The sequence below is a fragment of the Apodemus sylvaticus genome, chromosome 8 (assembly GCF_947179515.1).
Source record: "Apodemus sylvaticus chromosome 8, mApoSyl1.1, whole genome shotgun sequence".
Lineage (NCBI taxonomy): Eukaryota > Metazoa > Chordata > Mammalia > Rodentia > Muridae > Apodemus > Apodemus sylvaticus.
Window position 1 is genome coordinate 92,735,355 of NC_067479.1, and position 19,747 is coordinate 92,755,101.

General features: G+C 41.9%; 1 protein-coding gene across 1 annotated transcript in view; it reads right to left on the reverse strand.

Moving 5' to 3' along the window:
• Cacna2d3 (calcium voltage-gated channel auxiliary subunit alpha2delta 3) overlaps positions 1-19,747 on the reverse strand; it is an 827,632-nt gene that overhangs the window by 280,330 nt on the left and 527,555 nt on the right. Inside the window, exon 12 of the mRNA XM_052190624.1 lies at positions 3,496-3,574. Within this exon, the coding sequence (XP_052046584.1) occupies positions 3,496-3,574 (79 nt within the window). The remainder of the gene's footprint in view (positions 1-3,495; positions 3,575-19,747) is intronic.

The window sequence follows — 19,747 nt, forward strand, 5'->3', positions numbered from 1 at the left end:
GTTTTCAGTCTCATAGCAGAGAAGAACAATATCAACCAACCAGACTCCCCAGAGCTCTCAGGGACTAAACCACCAACCAAAGAGTACACATGGAGGGACCCATGGCTCAAGCCACATATGTAGCAGAGGATGGCCTTGTCTGGCATCAATGGGAGGAGAGGTCCTTGGTCCTATGAAAGCTCAATGCCCCAGTGTAGGGGAATGCCAGGGTGGGGAGGCAGGAGTGTGTGGGTGGGTTCCCCTCACATAAACAGGGGGAAGAGGGATGGGATAGGGGGTTTCCGAGGTGGGAGGACCAGGAAAGGGGATAACATTTGAAATGTAAATAAAGAAATATTCAAAAAAATCAGAAACAAAAAAAAATATTTCAAAGATTCTTACAAATGATAATTAAAACTAAATTTTGATATTAGTTGATTAAGACAAGGTTCCAATGTGACAACTTTTTGTCAGTTGCACAACAAAGAATCAAAAGCAATCCCCATGGCCAAGAGTCTACTAGCTGATGGGAAAAATTGCAATCCATTGTGGCAAGGATGAAAATAAGGGTGGAAAAAAGGAAAGGAATTTTTTCCATGACCACAGAATAAAGGAAAAAACCTGAGAAGTATAACTCAGTATTTTCAAATGTCAACAAATTCCTAAGATGTACAGAAGGGCCTCTGCTGTCAGAGGGAGTCTGAGGTTCACCTGATGCCGCCATCTTAGGCCTCTTCTATTCCTGCTACACCTGCACCTGAGATGAAGCTGAACGCTGACCTGGGAAGAGCATTAGGGTGCATATTTTTCATGAGGCAAGTCACTCAATAAACAACAATAATAGTATTACTTGTTATGTCAGGGACTCAAGGGAGCATTAGAGCTCTTCCCTGAAGCCATACATTTTCTGAGGCAAGGAAACTGAGATTTGCTTAAAAGACCATTCCAAACAGAACCAGAAAATTAAAGACAAAGCCAAACAAAAGGCATTATGTGAACAGGCTGATTTGCCTGGCTCTGGCAATCAAGCTCCTCTATTGTTTTAGATCTGCATTTTCCCTCTGTGAGCTTACCTCTGAATATGCCTGACAAAGTGACCCAGGCTGGGTGACAATTTTTTTTTTTTTTCAGAAAGAAGGGTTGGAAATTAGCCATTAGATTTGCTAGTCATTATCCAGGGAAGAAGCTACCAGATACACCAGATCTACCATGTTTCCTGCATAGTTTATGTTGTACAGTAGGCAGGAGCAGTACGAGAAGACCATTTCAAACTACACACAGATACAAAGCAGGGATAATCTATCTCCATTTGAAAAATGGCGAAAACACGTGAAGAAAATCCACAAAGGAAAAGAAAAGCAAAAATACATTTTCCCTGCTCTTTCCTGAGACTCGGCCTTCCTTCCCACTTAATGGGTTCTGAGTCACTTCTTCCTTTTTCCAGAACATACCATTTTTGTGTAAATTGCAGAGAAACAACTTTGGTGGCTGGAAATAAAGTACGTTTTTCTGAAGTCATCAAAGCTGCAGCTGAGACCTGTAAAACTTTCATCACATCTTCTTTCTTCCACTAAAATCCAAACTCTACCATGTTGATGCATTGTTGCTTATGAGGCCAGTGAAAGGATAGACCACCTAAGTCTGTCAATAGCAACTTCTGTATAACAGGGCACCCATCTTCATAAGTGTGGATAATTAATTTTACTTGTGTTGTAAGCTGTCATAGGAGCACCCACTCTGAGGAAAGTTCAAGGCTGGTCTCTTTGAGGAGACCAAGATGAAGTGAGAGCCCAAGGCTGCTCTCCCAGAGCCTGTGGTCTCAGAGGAGAAGTAAGGCAGATCAACCGGTCACTAACCCAAGGGAATAGTGTGGGCACTTATGTGCTAGGAACAGAGCTACTAGTCTGACTTGCATGGCCTCACTTCCTGCCTACAACCTGCATATTGGGCAGGTAGTACACCACCCACTTTCTGCAGGTGATAATGTTCACATCCATCCCAATAGTAAGAAAATGCCCAATTTGAAGTCCAAATCTTTCTTGGCCATAACAGAAGAAGTCCTTACTAAACTAGAAAGCACTGTTACTTCCATTCCCATTCCTTACCCCAAGCCTTGTTTCTGATATACTCAGTGATTGATAATAAATTTACTTTATGAATACAAAAATCCATAAGTGATTAAGCACCTTAAGAGCTAGTATTGAACTACTAAACCTAGTGTGCATCACTTCACCAATTCTACCATTTATTAAGAACAACAGAAGAATAGGATACAAAATTATAGTTCCACAAGAAGATTAAATGCAAGACCTCTATTATACAGTGTAGAGACTGTACAACATTGCCTATATTTTTGAAAATCACCCAGAATCTGTTTGAAATGCTTTCACCACAAGTACATGGTAGGTAGGCTACACAATTCATATTAATTGCCTTGATTTGATCATTTCACAATATATGCACATCTTAGAACATTATGCTACATACCATATAGAGAGCTTATATTTGTCTATTAAAAATTCAAATGAAGAGCTATTACCTCCATGCTGAATATTAAATGACTAATGCAAATTAAGGTTAATTAATTTCACTAGTCCTGTGGCCAAAGCTAGGCCATGGAAAATACCATCCCACTGATCTCAATGGCTTAACATGCAGTCTTGGCACACATCTGGTGTGAGTCAAAGGCATCTGTCTGCTCACTCAGCGATCCTAGGATGGATATTAGTAAGATCCAAGGATCCAGGTAAGGATGTTGAATCCCGTCTCAGTTCTATCTTGATCGTGAAGCTTCAGAGTTCATGGAAGAGAGTAGGGATGCCCATACCAGCTCCTGAACGCTTTACCTCAGATTTAACCCAGGTGGAATTCTTTTATGCTACAAGAACCTGTGTTTAGAGCACAGTGGAAGACCAAGAATGGTATTGGAGAAATGGATGTTTGGAGCATAGTGAAAGTCTTGCATAGAAGCTCTTCCAATATTACTCAGCTACTAAGAAGCAGAAAAGAGGCTTAGCCACTTGACTGTGATCGCAAAATCATAGAAGAGCTGTTACATATGCCTCAATGATAATCTGGAAATGGATTGTATCTGAGAATTATAGCCTCCTGGTCTGTTGTAAGTCATATGCAGACATAAAAGGGGTATCAAACTACAGTTAAGTAGAATGCATGTTTTATTTATTTGCATATTATTAAATAGGTTGTCAAGTATTCTTATAGTACAGCAGGGTGACTATGCTTAATATTAAAGAAACAGAAGAGAGGATTTTGAATTGGCCCACCAGAAGGATATGGCAAGTGTTTGAGATGTTTGATGTACTTATCACCCCAACCACTTATTTTGTGTGTGTATGTGTGTGTGTGTGTTGACACATCTTAATGAACCACAAGAATATATGAAATTACTATTTCTCAATAAAAGATAGCCATCTTCTTTAAGGACTCCTTCTTTGTCCCATATATGCTGCTAATTCCACACACCTAAGACCAGCAATTCAGAGTCAGGTTACTCACCTTTGTTAGCACAAGCCATCCACTTGAGATTGTCTGCAAAAGCAGCCTCCCGTCCAATGAGGTAAGTAAAGATTCGAACCTAAAAGGAAGACAAACACACGGTGAGCAGTACTCAGCTTGCGCCATCCTGCACAGACCACATGCATGCCTCACACACATGTGCTTTACCTCTTTCATGCTCCATGCTTCCCATCTGCAGGAACATATTTAAGACATTTGAAAGTACAGTCAGCTAGAAATGTATTCGGGGGAGGGGGCTTTGATCTTTGTAGCCATATGGCCTAAATGGTAGTTGTTTCTCAGCGTGCAATGCAGGGCAGAGAAGAAGGGCCAGAAATGGGAGGCCAGCGGCAGTGAGGGCCTGGCTTTGTTCCACAGAGTAGAAAAGGATCTTCCCGGTCTAGACCAAATCCACAACTGTTTTCCTCATTCCCACGGAAAACCCAGACTGTGCTGTTCTGGAGAATAACAACACTTCTGTGAGATCCTCAACATTTCTCCCTAGCAGAATGCATGGGCTGTGGGAGCTCTTGAAGTATCCATAGGGGCTGGTTTGGTTTTAGGTCCTTAACTAAAACAAGGGGCATTGCCTGCGGCCTGGAGACCTATGGAGTCCCAGTCTAATCATCCTAAGATTTTAGCTCCCAAAGAGCAGAGAACTTACATTTTTAAAAGGCTATCTCATTTTGCATCGTTTCCCTCCTCTCTCTCCTTCTCTCTCTCTGTCTCTGTCCTCTCTCTCTCTCTCTCTCTCTCACACACACACACACACACACACACACACACATGATTCTTTGAAACAAAGCACTATAACCTTTCAAATAGTACTGATGATTAGAGAGAAGGAAGTTGAAGAAATAAAAAGGCTTAGGCCCCTTTGACATAGCATGTTTGGAACGATGGGGGGGGGGAGGTACAGCACTCTCCTGTCCAAGATAGTCTTCCCTGGTATATTCCTTTGAAGAGCATTAGATGAAGGGATCTTAACACATGGTATCAAAGGCTTTACCAGCCAATGTCCCCTCAGCTCAGTCAGCCTGCTGGGTTACACATGACTGCTGCTCTTCTAGGGCCTTTCCTACAATTGTGGTTAACTACTATCTTTTATAGTCCAGCCTAGAAGGGGAGCCTAATGGAGGAGATCCCATTTTGTGGGGAGAAATAAAGGTCTGGGACACTGTGGCACACAGATCATGGAATGTTATTATCTTGTCTCTGGATAAGAGAAAATATATAAAAGCTCACAGCTATGAAATGGAAGTTTTGCAATTCTGAATCTCTCCTAGGCCGGGCAGTAGAACATAAAGGCTGGGTTTGGGTCATGGTCTATTTCTAACTGAAAAAGGACTTTAAATGCATTATTATAACAATGAAGCTCCAGTCTGTCCCTATCGACCTGACAGAGAGTCTTTCCATTTTCCACAGCTCCTATGCAAGGCATTCCTGGGGAGACAAACTAGCTAGGAATGATAAAGATGCAAGTTATAGCCAGTCTGGTGTTTTTCCCTTTAAAGGACTTAAAATTTTAAATCAAAGTCAAAGATTTCTGAAGTCTGTGAGCTGGACTATGGGCCTAGATCCTGTGGGTGACAGCTCTCCTGAGCTTACAGCCTTCCATGCTGCCTTCCCTCTTGTTGAAGCTCGTTCTACATCATCCTGCTAGCAAAATCAAGGAGGGAAAATGGGATTTAAACAAACAAACAAATTAGAGGATTTTAATCGCCTTGAGAAAAATGAAAAGCAAGGACCTAACCTTAATATACAACAATAGTTAGAGGTGCCCCTGCCAGCAGCTGTCCCTCCTGTTTCCTTTCTCTTCCTGGTCACTGTCTATACTTAGCTGAATCTCTCTGATTTGGGGGGGGGGGGAAGGAGAACTGAGGCCTAATTAAGTACAATGATTTTCTTAGTTTCATCAAGGTCTGCTCACATCAGAGTACCCCTGAGAGCTCTTGAGCTGCTGAGTCTATGATTCCAAACAGCTGTCTACCCACAAGAGTTCAGTGTCCACAGGGTTCAGGGTCGAGTCCTGGGACAGAGCTCATGGTCTTCATAAATGCCTGGCTTTGGTTTCAAATTTAAGTTCTTTAAAGGGTAAACACCAGACTAGTAAAAACCTCCATCTTTATTATTTCCTAGCCTAGCAATAAAGAATAAGAGGCTTATTCTTAGCATATTTCATCTTTGTGGTCAAGAACCTGGGGCAAAACTGCAAAGGTATAAGTGGGTATCAGCCTTTTGGCTGTTCAGATAAAAAGGTTGAGCAGAAATTGTTCTCCCTCTGAAGTATGGTTAAAACCCAAGAAAAGTGTTTGAGTTGCTGGCAAACTTTGACAATTCCTGATTTAAAATGTGGCAACCTACTTGGAAAGCCAGCAGGATCACGCCAAGCTTCAGATCAGTCATGATTGCTCAAGAATTGTGCTAACCAGCCCTGCAGAAGTGCAAGCCAACACAGTGATCCCCGCCATCACCACCAGTAAGGTCTCCACAGTCAGCACCATCCATGGGTCAGGGACTTTGCTGAGGGATTTGCAGGCATTGTATTTGTTTTGCTCTTTTCTCTTTTATTGTATTGCTTATGAAAGGAAAGCAGAGTAATGTTCAGTATTTCAATGTCTGGACGATGTTTGGCTCCCAGTGGGCCAACCCCTTATCTGAGTAGAAGCAGCATGGACCTGACTCACTACATCTCTGCCTAGAAAATAAACATCATCAGATGATATTGGGTTTATGCCCTGCATTTGTTCACAATAATGCCTTTCAACTGAGTACAAAAGGCAAAGCATTTTTACTTCAAAGTGTAAAATATTTGGGAGAGCAATTTAGTAATAGAAAGAGCCATTTTGTATTTTTAATTCTTTTGGCCCAGTACTTGTACCTCTAGGCATTTATCTTACAGTCAGGATTATAGGCGAAATGCCCATGGAGGCCAACAGTCAACAGAATCCCCAGGAGCTAGAAGAACACTGGAGAATACAGTTTTGCAAATACTCAGTGCAAAGAGTACAAGCATGTTCACCTTCATCACATCAGGGTCAAAAAATCAAATCCTAAGTGTTTCCTGAGGACTGATTGGCTAATAATCATGCGGTGAGATTCTGTTTTTCTAAGGAAGACTCTCAATTTTTTACTTCATACACTTGTATATTATTAGAATGATTGAATAAGTTAAAAACTAAGTAGCTATTGCTTTAACAAAGCTCATTTTATTTTATTTTGTTTTCATATCAAAGGCTTATTTGGAAGCTGCACTTGGACAAGCAAATTCATTGGCCCCAAGGATGGAGACCAGGGAAGTCACCGTGGGGAAAGGGAGTATGTGGGTGGGAGAGGAAAGAAAGGGGGTGAGCTAGTGCAGAGAGAAAAGAGAAAAAGAGAAGAGATGAGAGGGTGAGGGAAGGAGAGGGGAAGGAGAAGAGAGGAGGGGAAGAGAAAGAGAGGGGGGGAGGGAGAGAGAGAGGGAGGGAGAGAGAGGGAGAGGTAGAGGGGGAGAGAGAGATTGTTAAAGCTCATTTAAATGAGAAAAAAGTAATGTAAGGGCCTGAACAATTCTGGGTGAGCACAGGAAGAATAAAATTGGAGCAAAAGTCAAATGTCAGTATGGAGAAGCAAGGGCTGCCTTCCTCTCCTGTTCCTTTAACAGAGTACCAAACCTCTATATGTAGTACAGTCAATGGTTCATTTCCTCACCAGCAGATTTTCTACACGAATATGTTGTTTGCTTTCTAATTTTCTGTTCTTTTTAAAAATCCTTTGTAAATATTTTATTCTTCTCTCATATATTAATCCTGAACACAGTATCTCCTCCGTCCACTCTTCCCAGCGGTACCCCCACCCCCATCCCACTCCCCACTTTCCCCCCATTTCCCTTCAAAAGGAGCAGGCCTCCCAGGATATCAACTGAGCATGGAACATGACATACATCAAGTTGCAATAAGACTAGATACAAACCCTCATAGCAAGGCCAGACAAGGCAACCCAACAGGAGAAAAAGGGTTCCAAAAGCAGGCAAAAGAGTTGGAGACCTCACCCACTTCCACTGTTAAGAGCCCCACAAAATCACCAAGCTACAAATTATGACATATATGCAGAAGACCTAGCTCAGACCCATTAATAGGGTCTAGGATTATTGCTTTAGTCTCTGTGAGCTCATATGAGACCTGCTTAGTTGATTCTGTGGGTTATATTCTGATCTTGACACCTCTAGCTCATATTTCTACATTGCTTAAGAAGCACCATCAAATCAATGTTTACTGGTTTGCTGTGAGCTCATTTTTTTTGTTTTTGTTTTATTTTTTAATGTAGTAAGGAGCTTTAGCAGAGCCAGGTCTAGGGAAATCCTGAGATCCAAGTGGACAGCATATACACCATGAAAAGGAGCTTTAGCACAGGCTAGGCTAGCCATGGGGATCCATTCTGACACTCCCACGAGCCAGGCTCTATGTTCCCTACACAGAGGCACAGAAGGCTCCTATCATTGTCAGGGCCCGAAGGCAGAGCAGAAGAGTACACAAGTCCTCCCCCCAGTTAATTCTGATCTCTCATTAAAGTATTTTTTACAGCCCCAATTAAGCTTAATAAAAGTTTTGAATGTGGTCTCTCATAGTCACTTCATTTCATCCAAAGGAAGCAAACAAAAAGCAATTTCAAGCCACTCTTTCTCCAAAGAGGTTACCCTTCTATTTGACAGATGCAGACAAATCCCATCAGATGCTCTGAAAGAGCTGCGCACAGTGATGCAGGCCTATAGTCCTACAGCTCCAAGGGCTGAAACAGGAGGATGGCAAGTTCAAAGATGGCCTTATGAAGAAAAGAAAGGGGAGGGGAAATGGGTGAGAGAAGAGGGAAACCATAGAGGGCCCTATCCTCTGTGCATCAGTGAATCCTAAATTCTTATTTTCACAGCCATTGAAAGAGGGGGAGGGAAGTGGTCATAGTAGGATTCTAATAAGTCCATGGTACAACCAGAGAGGAAACTGTCACCGCCACTCACATCAACAGACAAAAGGAACAGCTCACCAGTCACCCTGCCTTCTGAGCATCTGCTGCATGCCAGGAACCATCCATAAACAGAGAACAAACATTGTGAAGATTACATTGTCTTGGGAGTCAAACAAAATTCATACATAATGTTCATATATTTTTTGGATTAATGTTTATGGGGAAAGCAAGGCAGAGGAAGATGCTGGGGTTAAGGGGAGAAAGGAAGGGAAGGGAAGCTATCCCAACAAGGTAACCTGAGCAAGGATGGACAGAGGTGGTAGAAGAGGGCATAAGGCACGGGGATACAGAACAGGATGTTCCAGGTGATTGAAAAAATATTGCAAAGTCACTGAGAAAAAAGGTGTGCAGTGATATTAAACCTGCCTATGTGGCAGGAATAAAGTCATCAGGAGTGGTTGTATGAGCTTGCGGAGACAGTGGCACCACGTCACTATTAAAGAATGGCTTCAAAACAAAACAAAACAGGGCCCTAGGTAGAGGCATAGCACAGGTTAGCATGAAAGGCTCCTTCTGATTATAGTTCAGGGCATAGGCCATGGACGCTTGTGCTCAGTCTGGATGCTCATTCTTGTTTCTTAATGTTCTTACAACTCTCCTCATCCTCATCCTAAGCAAGAACAATTCAGAACCTTGAAGCAGGCACCAACTTTGAAGCTCTCTAGCTATACTGTAATGTGCTATCACACATGGGAACCATTATTCAGTGAGGTACAGATTTCAACAAAGACACCAAGGGTAGGATTCCTAGAGGTTCTGGGTGAAAAGGGACAATGGCTTTGGCCAGACTTTTCAGATAACATTGAGGATTAAAACCATGAGAAATGCAGATTGAATGCTTGCCTGGTAGCTGGCCACCTGAAACCCAGGTCAAGTGGACCTGTACTTTTCCTGAAGTAGATCTGTCATGAAAAGAATCTACCAAGAACTCAGTGGTCTGAGTGATGGGGGATGTATGTCTGGGAATTAAAAAAAATGTGAGTCCTTCCAGAAAGCTGTGTCTACCAACTGCCAAGTTGTGTCTGTCTAAGCTCCAAGAGCTCTACAATCCAGTGGGCGCTACATCAGGATGACATTTTAAAGACATTATGTCAGTCTCAAAGGCAGGAACAGCAGACTTGGCAAATGGTGAACAGGCCCAGCTGACTACAAGCTCTTCTTTCCCAGGAAAGGGTGGGTCTTGGAGCAGCTCTCCCAGCCTTAGCTTTATGCTCTGAGGTTTGTCTGGCCAGTGCTTCATCCACTGAGCCACGCCCCCATCTCTAGGGCTCTGCATTCTTAATGCTCTTTACACCCAAGGCTTCACATACCTTGGAGATATTAAACATCTTCAGTGTATCTTCAATGTTCAAAAGTGTATCTTTAATATGTGAAACCTAACCAACCCATGCATAGCCCAGAGCAACACCTGTGCTTTCATCGGGTACCACATTCCCAGGGCCACTGCCCACCTGCCCTAAGCAACCTAGACTCAACAATGACACCTTGTGACACAGTTCTATCCCCCAGTGTCCAGTGAAATTATCTGAGTTGTCTAATCCTGAAATTCCACTTGCCCCTTTCTCCCTCTTTGAACTCCAATAGAAGCGTCAGTGTTCTGAATTCGTCTCTCCCCGACGACTTATTTTGATCTTGTCTCTGTACTTCTCTATGTACCAGTCAACAATCAACTCAGCCCAGTGGTATACGATCGTAGGCGGTAAAGCTCTGGGTATGAGGGGACATCAGTGGAAGGCATTATTCTCCTTATGCATATAGCAGTGGGCACACAGAATTATCTTGTTACAAGGAAAAGCAGGTGACTGGGCACACGGGTTAGCAGAATGTATGGCTATACCACTGGGCTGAGTTGATTGTTCCATACAAATATGCTCCGAACCTGGGATTTGGGCATCAAGTTCAATGCTCAACATCATTTTCCTAGCTTATGGTTAGTTTCACAAAACTCACCCTCTAAAGTTGCTGTTGACTGGGAGAGCAAAGGAAGATATCAGAGGGTGGAAGATTGATCCCACAAAAGGCCACATTCTTTCTGATTATCCCTCCCAGCCCCCGCCATGCTTCAGCCCTTAGGAGGGAAACACACAGCAGGGAAAGGCCTGGAAGTATGGTATTTAAAGGAAAGGCATGGGTAGGTGGTGGGACATGAAAACCTCCTTCTTTAATGGTTTTCTTCCAGAGAGCAGGATTCCTTTTCCATTCTAAGTCAGGGTTCAATACCAAATAGAATCCTTGTGATTTTCTTTGGGATCTAGACAAAGGCTACAGTAGCAGTATACATTTGGACTGTGTCCCCTCCTCCGTGTGCCATCCTGGTGACCAGCATAGCTATGGCTTATAGGCTGAAGATGTAGGAGCCTAGGATTTTTCCTAAATCTTTCTTGGCCCTGCTAAGAGCAGCAGCTGTTGTGGATTCTAACTTAGCACAGTGGCTTCCTCCCAAGGTTCTTGTCATTTCTAATTTCCCTATCGATCCTCCCTGCCACTAAGAATTAGTTCAAAATAGCAGTTTCTGATGTCATCTCACCTGCTGCCTTCTGGGGTTTACTGTCAAGAGGAGAGTCAAAGACGTGTCAGACAAGTGGGAAGATATTGCTGAAGACGGCACTGTCCTATTTTCCTCATGGTACCCAGAAAGGCAGGCAGGAGCAGAGAGTCCCTGTTGGAATCACTAGGTAATATATGTGTGCTGAGTGTTTGAACAGCAGCCTCTGGCACCCTCTAGAGATATCCCCACACCCAGTTCCCACTATAGGAGCATGCTGTCCACACTGACAGCCCTGCTGGGTTGTAGTAGAGAGTCACTACTTGGAGGCCGATGAGGAAGGACAGCAGGTAGAAAGGGCAAGAAGGAGGTTGGAGGTTTTGAGGATTTGGGGCACCAATATCTCCTTTAGGGGAAATCCCAGTGAGGATTTCACATCTCATCTTTAGTCAGTATAGGTAGTATTTTGTCCCAAGCAACTAGTTGGTCTTTAGTACTGCAGCTATCTGGGGATCCCTGTCACTGGCAGATTCTGACTTAGACCCCTAGGGGAATGCAGTGGTCTTGCCGTGGCCACCCATTTTCCTTCCCACTGATCTCAGAATAAATGATCAATAGCATTTGATTTTCTGTCTTACCATTTACCTACTTTCATTAAGTTTCAGTTACTAGATCCCAGCTCTATCCTATTGGCCTTGAGGATGCTGGAGACACGATGAAGTTAAAATACCATATGGTCTCTACCATTATGGAACTTGTAAATTGTTGAAATACTTTTCAAAGAAATAAGAAGCCCAACCATTATGGAAAACAAGTGTGTGTATGCATGTGTGTGTGTGTGTGTGTGTGTGTGTGTGTGTGTATAAGCAAAGGGACAGCACTCCTATTACTGGATGCTTTCATTATCTCAAAAGTCAGTATATGAAGACACTCCCCTCCATCAACTCTTAGTACTAAATCAGTCTCGACTTTGTAATGAACCCTGGAGTCATTTTCCAACTAAGTTTCTCTTCCTAGTTGAACGCTACATGCTAGAGTCCCAGAGCATCATTACCTAGACCCGCGACTTCCTGTAAACTCAGCATCACCCGCAAAGGGCTTGGTTTCCAGAAAAGAACACATATAGCCTGTGGCTGCATGGTCTCTTATAGTTCCAAAGGAAGATCTTGAAACAGCAAAGTCATCCATCACCTGCACTGGTGAGGGAGACTCTTCAAGGCATTATTCTCATACATAAGTGGCTGAAGGGACATTGTGATAGCTGAAGACAAGGAAGATCTGGTCATATGGGAAAAGGGATCATCTTTACCTCTAAGAACCTTCTTCAACCAATGGAGAAGGTATGAAACAAGAATTGATATGACAAGCCCAGAGCTCATGGGAATCAGTGTAGGAAGGCAACAAAGACACAGAGAACACAAAGAAGAGCCACATTCTAGCTAGAGAATTTAAAGAGAGTCACAGCTTGACTCAGAGCCAGTCTCCAACCTGGCTCTGTAACATCGTGGCTTCGGTTGCTTGTTTGTTATTTTTATGGAGTATGAACTCAAGATGTCCCTGATTATCAAGACTTGGGAAAGACAGAAACTCTGTTCTGTAGTTGAGCTGATGTCCTAAAGAGTTTCCCTCTGCTGGGAGCCTGGAGACTGGTCAAAGTTAGAAGCCCTAGTGACTCCAGCAAGTTTGAAGTTTCCCAGCCTGTGATGGCTATTCTTGGCTGTCAACTTGACTACATCTGGAATTAACTAACACACAAATGGCTGGCCACACCTGTAGGGGATATTTCTTAGTTAAATCATTTCAAGTGAGAAGAAATATGGAAATACAGACAGAAGATACATAGATGGTAGATGATAGATAGATAGATAGATAGATAGATAGATAGATAGGTAGATAGGTAGATAGGTAGATAGGTAGATAGGTAGATGGGTAGGTAGGTAGGATGGATGGATGGATGGATGGATGGATAGATGGATAGATGGATGATGGACAGAAGGACAGATAGATGGATAGATTCACTCTACAACTTCTGTTCCTGTAGAGAACCTCAGCTAATATAATATAGGATAAACATTATTTTCTGGGAGACTAAGTTAGAGTACATGTCTCCAGTATCCCACAGTAATAGAGGGATGAACTAGATTCTATCACAGCCTAGAAACCTACTCCTTTAGAGTACTCATGATTTCCAGTGAGAGCCAAAAAGAAAATGGGATAGAATATAAAATATGTATATTTGGAAGTTTTTTTTTTTTTATTAAGACCAACACTAGTGATCTGCATGCATTCTCCCAATACTCTAGTCAAAGTCACGATGACCTTCACTGGATGATTAGTTGTAAGTCCTACCCAGCTCCTTCCAGAACTGCCCAATCATTGAGTCTTTGTCACACAGCTTCCACCTAATAAGAAAAGGAAACCATGTTTCCTTTTATTTAGAATAAAAATAAGCCTCTGCTACACTCCAGCCTGTGACATATTTGCTTCCCTACCCTCACCTCAAATTCTCAGGCAATCTCTTCTTCATCTGGGCTTTTTCTAATTGCTCTACAGCCTACAGTTCTTTCCTTCAGTGGGGCCTCTGTACACACTGCTCACACCAAAACAAATCAGTATTGCTCTCTTCTTCCTACCCACTAGATCTCATTATCAAACTTGCCACGTCTTTTGAAAGAGTTGGGTTTTATTTTTTACTTGTAAGTGTGTGTATGTATGTAGAGATATGTGAACATGAGTATAGGTGCCCAGGGAGCTTAGAAGGAGTGCAGGCACCTTTGAAGTTACAGGGAGTTGTGTGCCACCTATTATGGGTATCGAAAACCAGATTCTAGTTCTCTGCAAGAATAGCTCATCACTAGGCAACCTCTCCAGCCCCAAGTTCCCCTCATTTTCTTCATCTTAGTTTATATTATTTTTCTTCCCAGTATTAACATATAGTTATTTTTCACCTAGTTTTGTCTCATTCCCCACATTCTAATGCACACATTTTATAGAATGAAACTTTATATTGTTGCTACAGTATCAATTTTAAATATCTAGCCCCTCTCAGAGGTCCCCAAATATTTTGCCTGGCAAATAAATTACTGTGATTATATGCAAACTACAGGCAAAGTGGGAATAATCCATCATGGCATGTGGAAATAGAACATTTTTATTTTCTATTCTATGGACACAGATAAAGTAGCCCTCTTCCCTCATCAAAGAACTTTCTCTCTCTCTCTCTCTCTCTCTCTCTCTCTCTCTCTCTCTCTCTCACACACACACACACACACACACACACAGAGAGAGAGAGAGAGAGAGAGAGAGAGAGAGAGAGAGAGAGAGGGAGAGAGAGAGTATATAAAAAAGGTGGCTGGGATCTTCCCCCACGTCCATCCCCATGCACAGTATAACTACCTTGAGGTGGGCAGGAACTGAGGTTTAAGAAGGTGGGAATGGGACCCCATCTCAGGTCATACAGTAGGTGAGGGATGGGGGCCTCTTTTAACCTATATGGATTTTGGAGCTAAAAGATGGCTCAGAAGTTCTAGGTACTTACTGCTCTTGCTAAGGACTGTACTTTGGTCCCTACCACCTTCATGAAATAGTGGCTGGCAGCCACCTATAACTCTAGCTCCAAGGGACCCAACAATTTCACACACACAGACACACACACACACACACACACAAAATAAAATCTCTTGCACATAAAGAATTTCAGAAACATTTTCTTCATTGTTATACCAGGGCAAAAGAACCATGGTGGGCCGAGAACGTGCAGCGGGAGATTTTAGAAGCAGGAAGACACAGAAACAAAAATTTCATACTAAGTGAGGTAACCCAGACTCAAAAGATGAATCATGGTATGCACTCACTAATAAGTGGATATTAACCTAGAAAACTGGAATACCCAAAACATAATCCACACATCAAATGAGGTACAAGAAGAACGGAGGAGTGGCCCCTTGTTCTGGAAAGACTCAGTGAAGCAGTATAGAGCATAATCAGAACAGGGAAGTGGGAAGGGTTGGGTGGGAAAACAGGGGGAGGGAAGGGGACTGATGGGACTTTCGGGGAGTAGGGGTCCAGAAAAGGGGAAATCATTTGAAATGTAAATAAATATATCAATAAATTAAAAAAAAAGCAAACAAGCAAGAGACAGAGCAAAATGCCAACTCTCTCATAACCACAGACATAAATAAGAGTCTGGGGCACTTTTCTCTTGTTATTATTGTTGTTATCAAAATGGAAGTTGTACGTTAATGGTGAGGGTATAAATAAATGGATTTTCTGTTCTAGGAATAAGCCTTAGCAAGAACTTCCTAAGGATAGCTGGTCCTGATCTGCCAAATAATCACAGTGCTCTTAAGCATCAACACAGCAATTCTGCTTCATGAAATCTATCCAGGAAAATAATAACACACTGTGAAATAAAGATTTAACATAAAGGACCAAAGTTTCAGTGTTTTTCATATTAGAAAAAATGAACAAAATACTGGAATGCCTCACTGAAAGGAAAGGTGTTGGTACTCTTACCCAGAAACTTTCCTGATGTCATTGAAAATATTGGCAAGGCCGATCAACTTACTGACTCCAGAAGATATTACAAAATAAACAAGGAGACTGTAAATTCTCATGCATTATGAATATATACATTTCATATATATATATATATATATATATATATATATATATATATATATATGAGGATTAGTGGCATTTAAAGCTATACTCTCTGGAGTTTGGATAACAGTTGTCATTTCCTTCTCAGGATCTGCTTATTCTTATCATAAATACATTTTCAACATTTAAGACAGAAAGTTTTTTTACAAAACATGTTTTATAGGAAAAGGGAGAAATTGCCATTCAGTTTCCTTCAGCAAAGAGTCACAGAGTATCTCCCCTATGTCCGGCACTCATAATGGTGACTGAACCTTTATTCTAGCTGATGCTCAGGTTGGAAACACATGGAAGGATTTACATCCAGGTGTATACAACCAGGAGCATGGAGTACAAGCAGGTCCCACTGGCACGTTCTGTGAAGACTGAGCAGGAGCAGGTACTATCCCATAGCTCATCTACAACAGATAAAGCTAACAGCTTAAGTGGAGGAGGGTTCAGAGCTATGGAGAACAGGCAAGTCATCAACAATACATCCGTTTATAATTGAAAACTCATTTCTATGGAACTTTAAACCTTTCCTCAATTCACAGTTACCCTCTTTGGAAAATATCTAGACAAAACAGACATCTTGAGCCCATCCTATATCCTGAACCCCTGAACACCATCTCTGTCCAGGAAGCTATGTGTGAACGTCAGAGACACAATGAGACCTCTGTGGCTGGCTTGGGTTGACGCAGTATTATTTTTCTCTTCTTTCGGGATCAAATAAAGGAGAAAAATGAGGGTGTGTTATCTGCTGATCTCCATGCTAGGGCAGACAGGGACTATAGGGAAGGCCTAAGAAGACCTGATGAGTGTCCCCAGCCTACTGCATACATAGTGAATTTGTCAATCTGATAGTCATTTCTATATGCTAATCCACATCACAGAACTCATAAGATAAACAATATAATTCAATACTCCTGATACACTTACTATATGTTCATCCCTTTGATGTGTAAGAGCCCAAAGTGAAGTCTAGTGAGGCTAATTCTCTGACAACCAGCTATTATCTCTTATAACAGGTATTCACTGCAGTCAAAGGCCATCCTCTAGTAACTGGCAACTAGAAGATAGAGGTGACTATCCAAGAGCTTCCCTATCTTTTACACAGATTTGCAAAGATGCTTCAGGGCACAAAAATAAAACTGCAAGAGGAGAGGTGGGATCATGAGCCCAGAGATGGTGTTCAGAGGGTCAGGAGCCAGGAAGCTACGTGTGGGTGTCAGAGTTATCCTGCTACAGCCCTTCTATGGTCCTAAGAAAGGTTTATTATCATTTTTCCAACCTTTGCCTTTTCAAGTTCTTCTCTCTCCTACTCATCAGACTTTGAGGACATTGCAGTGGTCCTTGGGGCAACCCTGCATACAGGTGTCACTGAAGGATGCTCTTCCCTTGTGCAAGGCCTCAGAGGAAAGGGCTAGCACGAGGCTGGCTTGGGAATCGCTAATACACACATTCTGACTTATCTGAATTCCCCTTTAGGAAGATAAACAGAGTTGAGCAAAACAGAGGACAATAATGCATTGTCCTCAGTGTGCAGGAGTCTGGTGTTAGCTGTGACAATGTCAAATGTGATGCATCAAATGCCACCCCTTACCTAGTTGGCCCAGCCTTTTAAGAAGGAAGATTTCCTTTTAGGGAGAGGTTTGTTAGATATAAGTCATCTCCTTAAAACACAAAACAAAGAAGAAAAACTGATAGAGCTAGAGAGATGACTCAGAGGTTAAAAGAACTTGATGCTTTTACAGAGGGTCCTGGTTCAGTTCTCTATACCCACACAGAGGTTTTTAACAATAGTCTGTACATTCAAGTTCTGGAGGGCTTAATGCCCCCCTTCTGGTCTCTAATGCAAATTAGGCAAAATACACAAATAAATTACACATGAATAAATAAACAAATAAGATGATAAGTAAGATATTTCCTTAGGATATTTGTCAAAATAATCTGTATCAAACAACGTCTACTCTAAATTCTGAAACACCAAAAAGGTGGTTTTTTATGCAACTGTTAGGATAAAATCATTGGGTTCTTTGTACTTTATGAATATACCATAAGTTCCAGCTGTGTGAACTTGGGCAACATGTTCACTGATAAAATTAAATCGACATCATCTCCCTTTATCTTGGCAGTTCAGAAGAGTGGAGGCCTCGGCTGCTCTGCCTGTTGGGTTACCACGGTGTGAAATTCATCACACTGCCTTCAAGTTTATCTTTGATTAAAAATTAAATTTAACTTCCCTTTATCATTCTTCAAATTCCACCACCACGTACTCGCATCTGACTTCCCCAAGTTAAGTCGAGATGGACTAAATATTTAATACCCTGTTCTAATTAGCTACAACTGTTACCTGATTTTTCTCTGTAAATGAATTTGAAAGGACCCAGGAGGCCTAACGTTAACCTTCATCCACTCTCGTTATAGGAGAAAAATTACAGGCTCTAATTAGATGCTTCAAATTGCAAAGAAATAGAAATTTCATAACCAGCTTATTAAAATCCTAGGGCCCCTTTGGGATAGGGCAAATTGCTTCTACCCTGAGCCGCTTATCCTGGTACAGCACCGCACAGAAGATACACGTTGTCTGCCTAACACAGCTCATATTTCTCACAAATTAATGAGTACGCAAATTATTCCAGCTGCCCTGTTGGCATGGGGAAAAATTGAAAATCTATGACTGCCAAGTGATGTGGGAACCTCAGCTGCTAAATAAAATCTGCTTAAGGGGACACAGCTGCCTGCGAGGTGCCTATTTGCATTAAAATTACCAAATCCATGAACACAGAACAAATGTCCCAAGATAGTTAAGCAGTGTTCAACACTTGGGTTAACTCTTTTATTGTTCTAAGGCCCTCAAGGTGTGAGTGTCCCACACAGTAAGCCAAGACTTGAGGCTTTTAAACCAAATGGCTTTTCTCCCTGGGCTGGATACATAAGCATTACGGTGGGAAAGCAAAGGCAATGGTCTCCAGGGAGTTCCCACTGTGGGAAGCACTGATCCCTTTTGCTCCCACTGTCTTCTTAGGATAAGTCAGTCAAAGCTCTCATTCTTACGGAGATTAGACAAAGATGGAGACCAGAATGAGTGCATCATCGCATGCACCTCTGCCAGGATTTTCTATTCTGGCATCTGACCTTTTTGCTTCTTCAAGGGGCCACGTAAAACTCTGACCTAAGATGAAACAGCCTTGATGCCCCCAAAGTTCAGCAGTCAATGAATAGTATCTGAAAGAGAGGCGCTCAGCCATCCAGTGGAGCTTATGGGGCCTCTTAGTAAAACAGTGTGATGCTAAAATACAAGTACAATAGGAATAAGAACAATTGATAAGTCCTGGGAGAAGTGGCTCAATCACGCACTTGTTGTTTTAACCCATAGTAATACCTAAATAATTAGCACTATTGCTTACTCCCCAAATTCCAGATACTAAGAGATATTATTAAAATCCCTCTGAAATCCCTGGTCTGGAGCAAGTTTAATCCAAAATTCAGAAGCTGAACTCTCATTCAGATCTATATCTTAACCATGCACAAGTTTTAGGGACACCAAATATTTCTCAAAGCCAGTCTTTGATCACTAAATATATTAGTGAAGACCATCTTCTCTTATTAGGTTTGTAGATATTTTTTAAAAAATATGTATCACTAGATTTATCCCAACTCTCCAGCTAATTATAAAAACCTGTTTTGTTTGCCTCCCTAAACATTCTGCTCTGGGTGCTTTGGATTGTCCAAATTGTGTGAAATGACAGAATGATGTCATCAAATAGATCCGGATCAGGAGAAACAGATGATGGTTCTGTAACCACTTTTCACCCTCCAACATGTAGCCTAAACAGAATACTTCCTCTCCCTATAAGAGATGGCAACAAATGAGATTTTAAAAACAGAACAGGACATGTGAACATCACCCACAGACATTTGAGGATGATTAAGGAAGCAGAGACACAACGAAGATAAGAGTGAGAATGGAAAATATTGTTTGGAGAATGGAAAGAAAGGGGCCCTTGACACTGAAGAAACCCAATGCAAAGTCAGTTTCAATTACACGGTAATGTGACTGATCCACACCATTGCTTGCACATTCTTGCTTCTATGAAAGTGTTTGTCTAAATACCTGAGTAT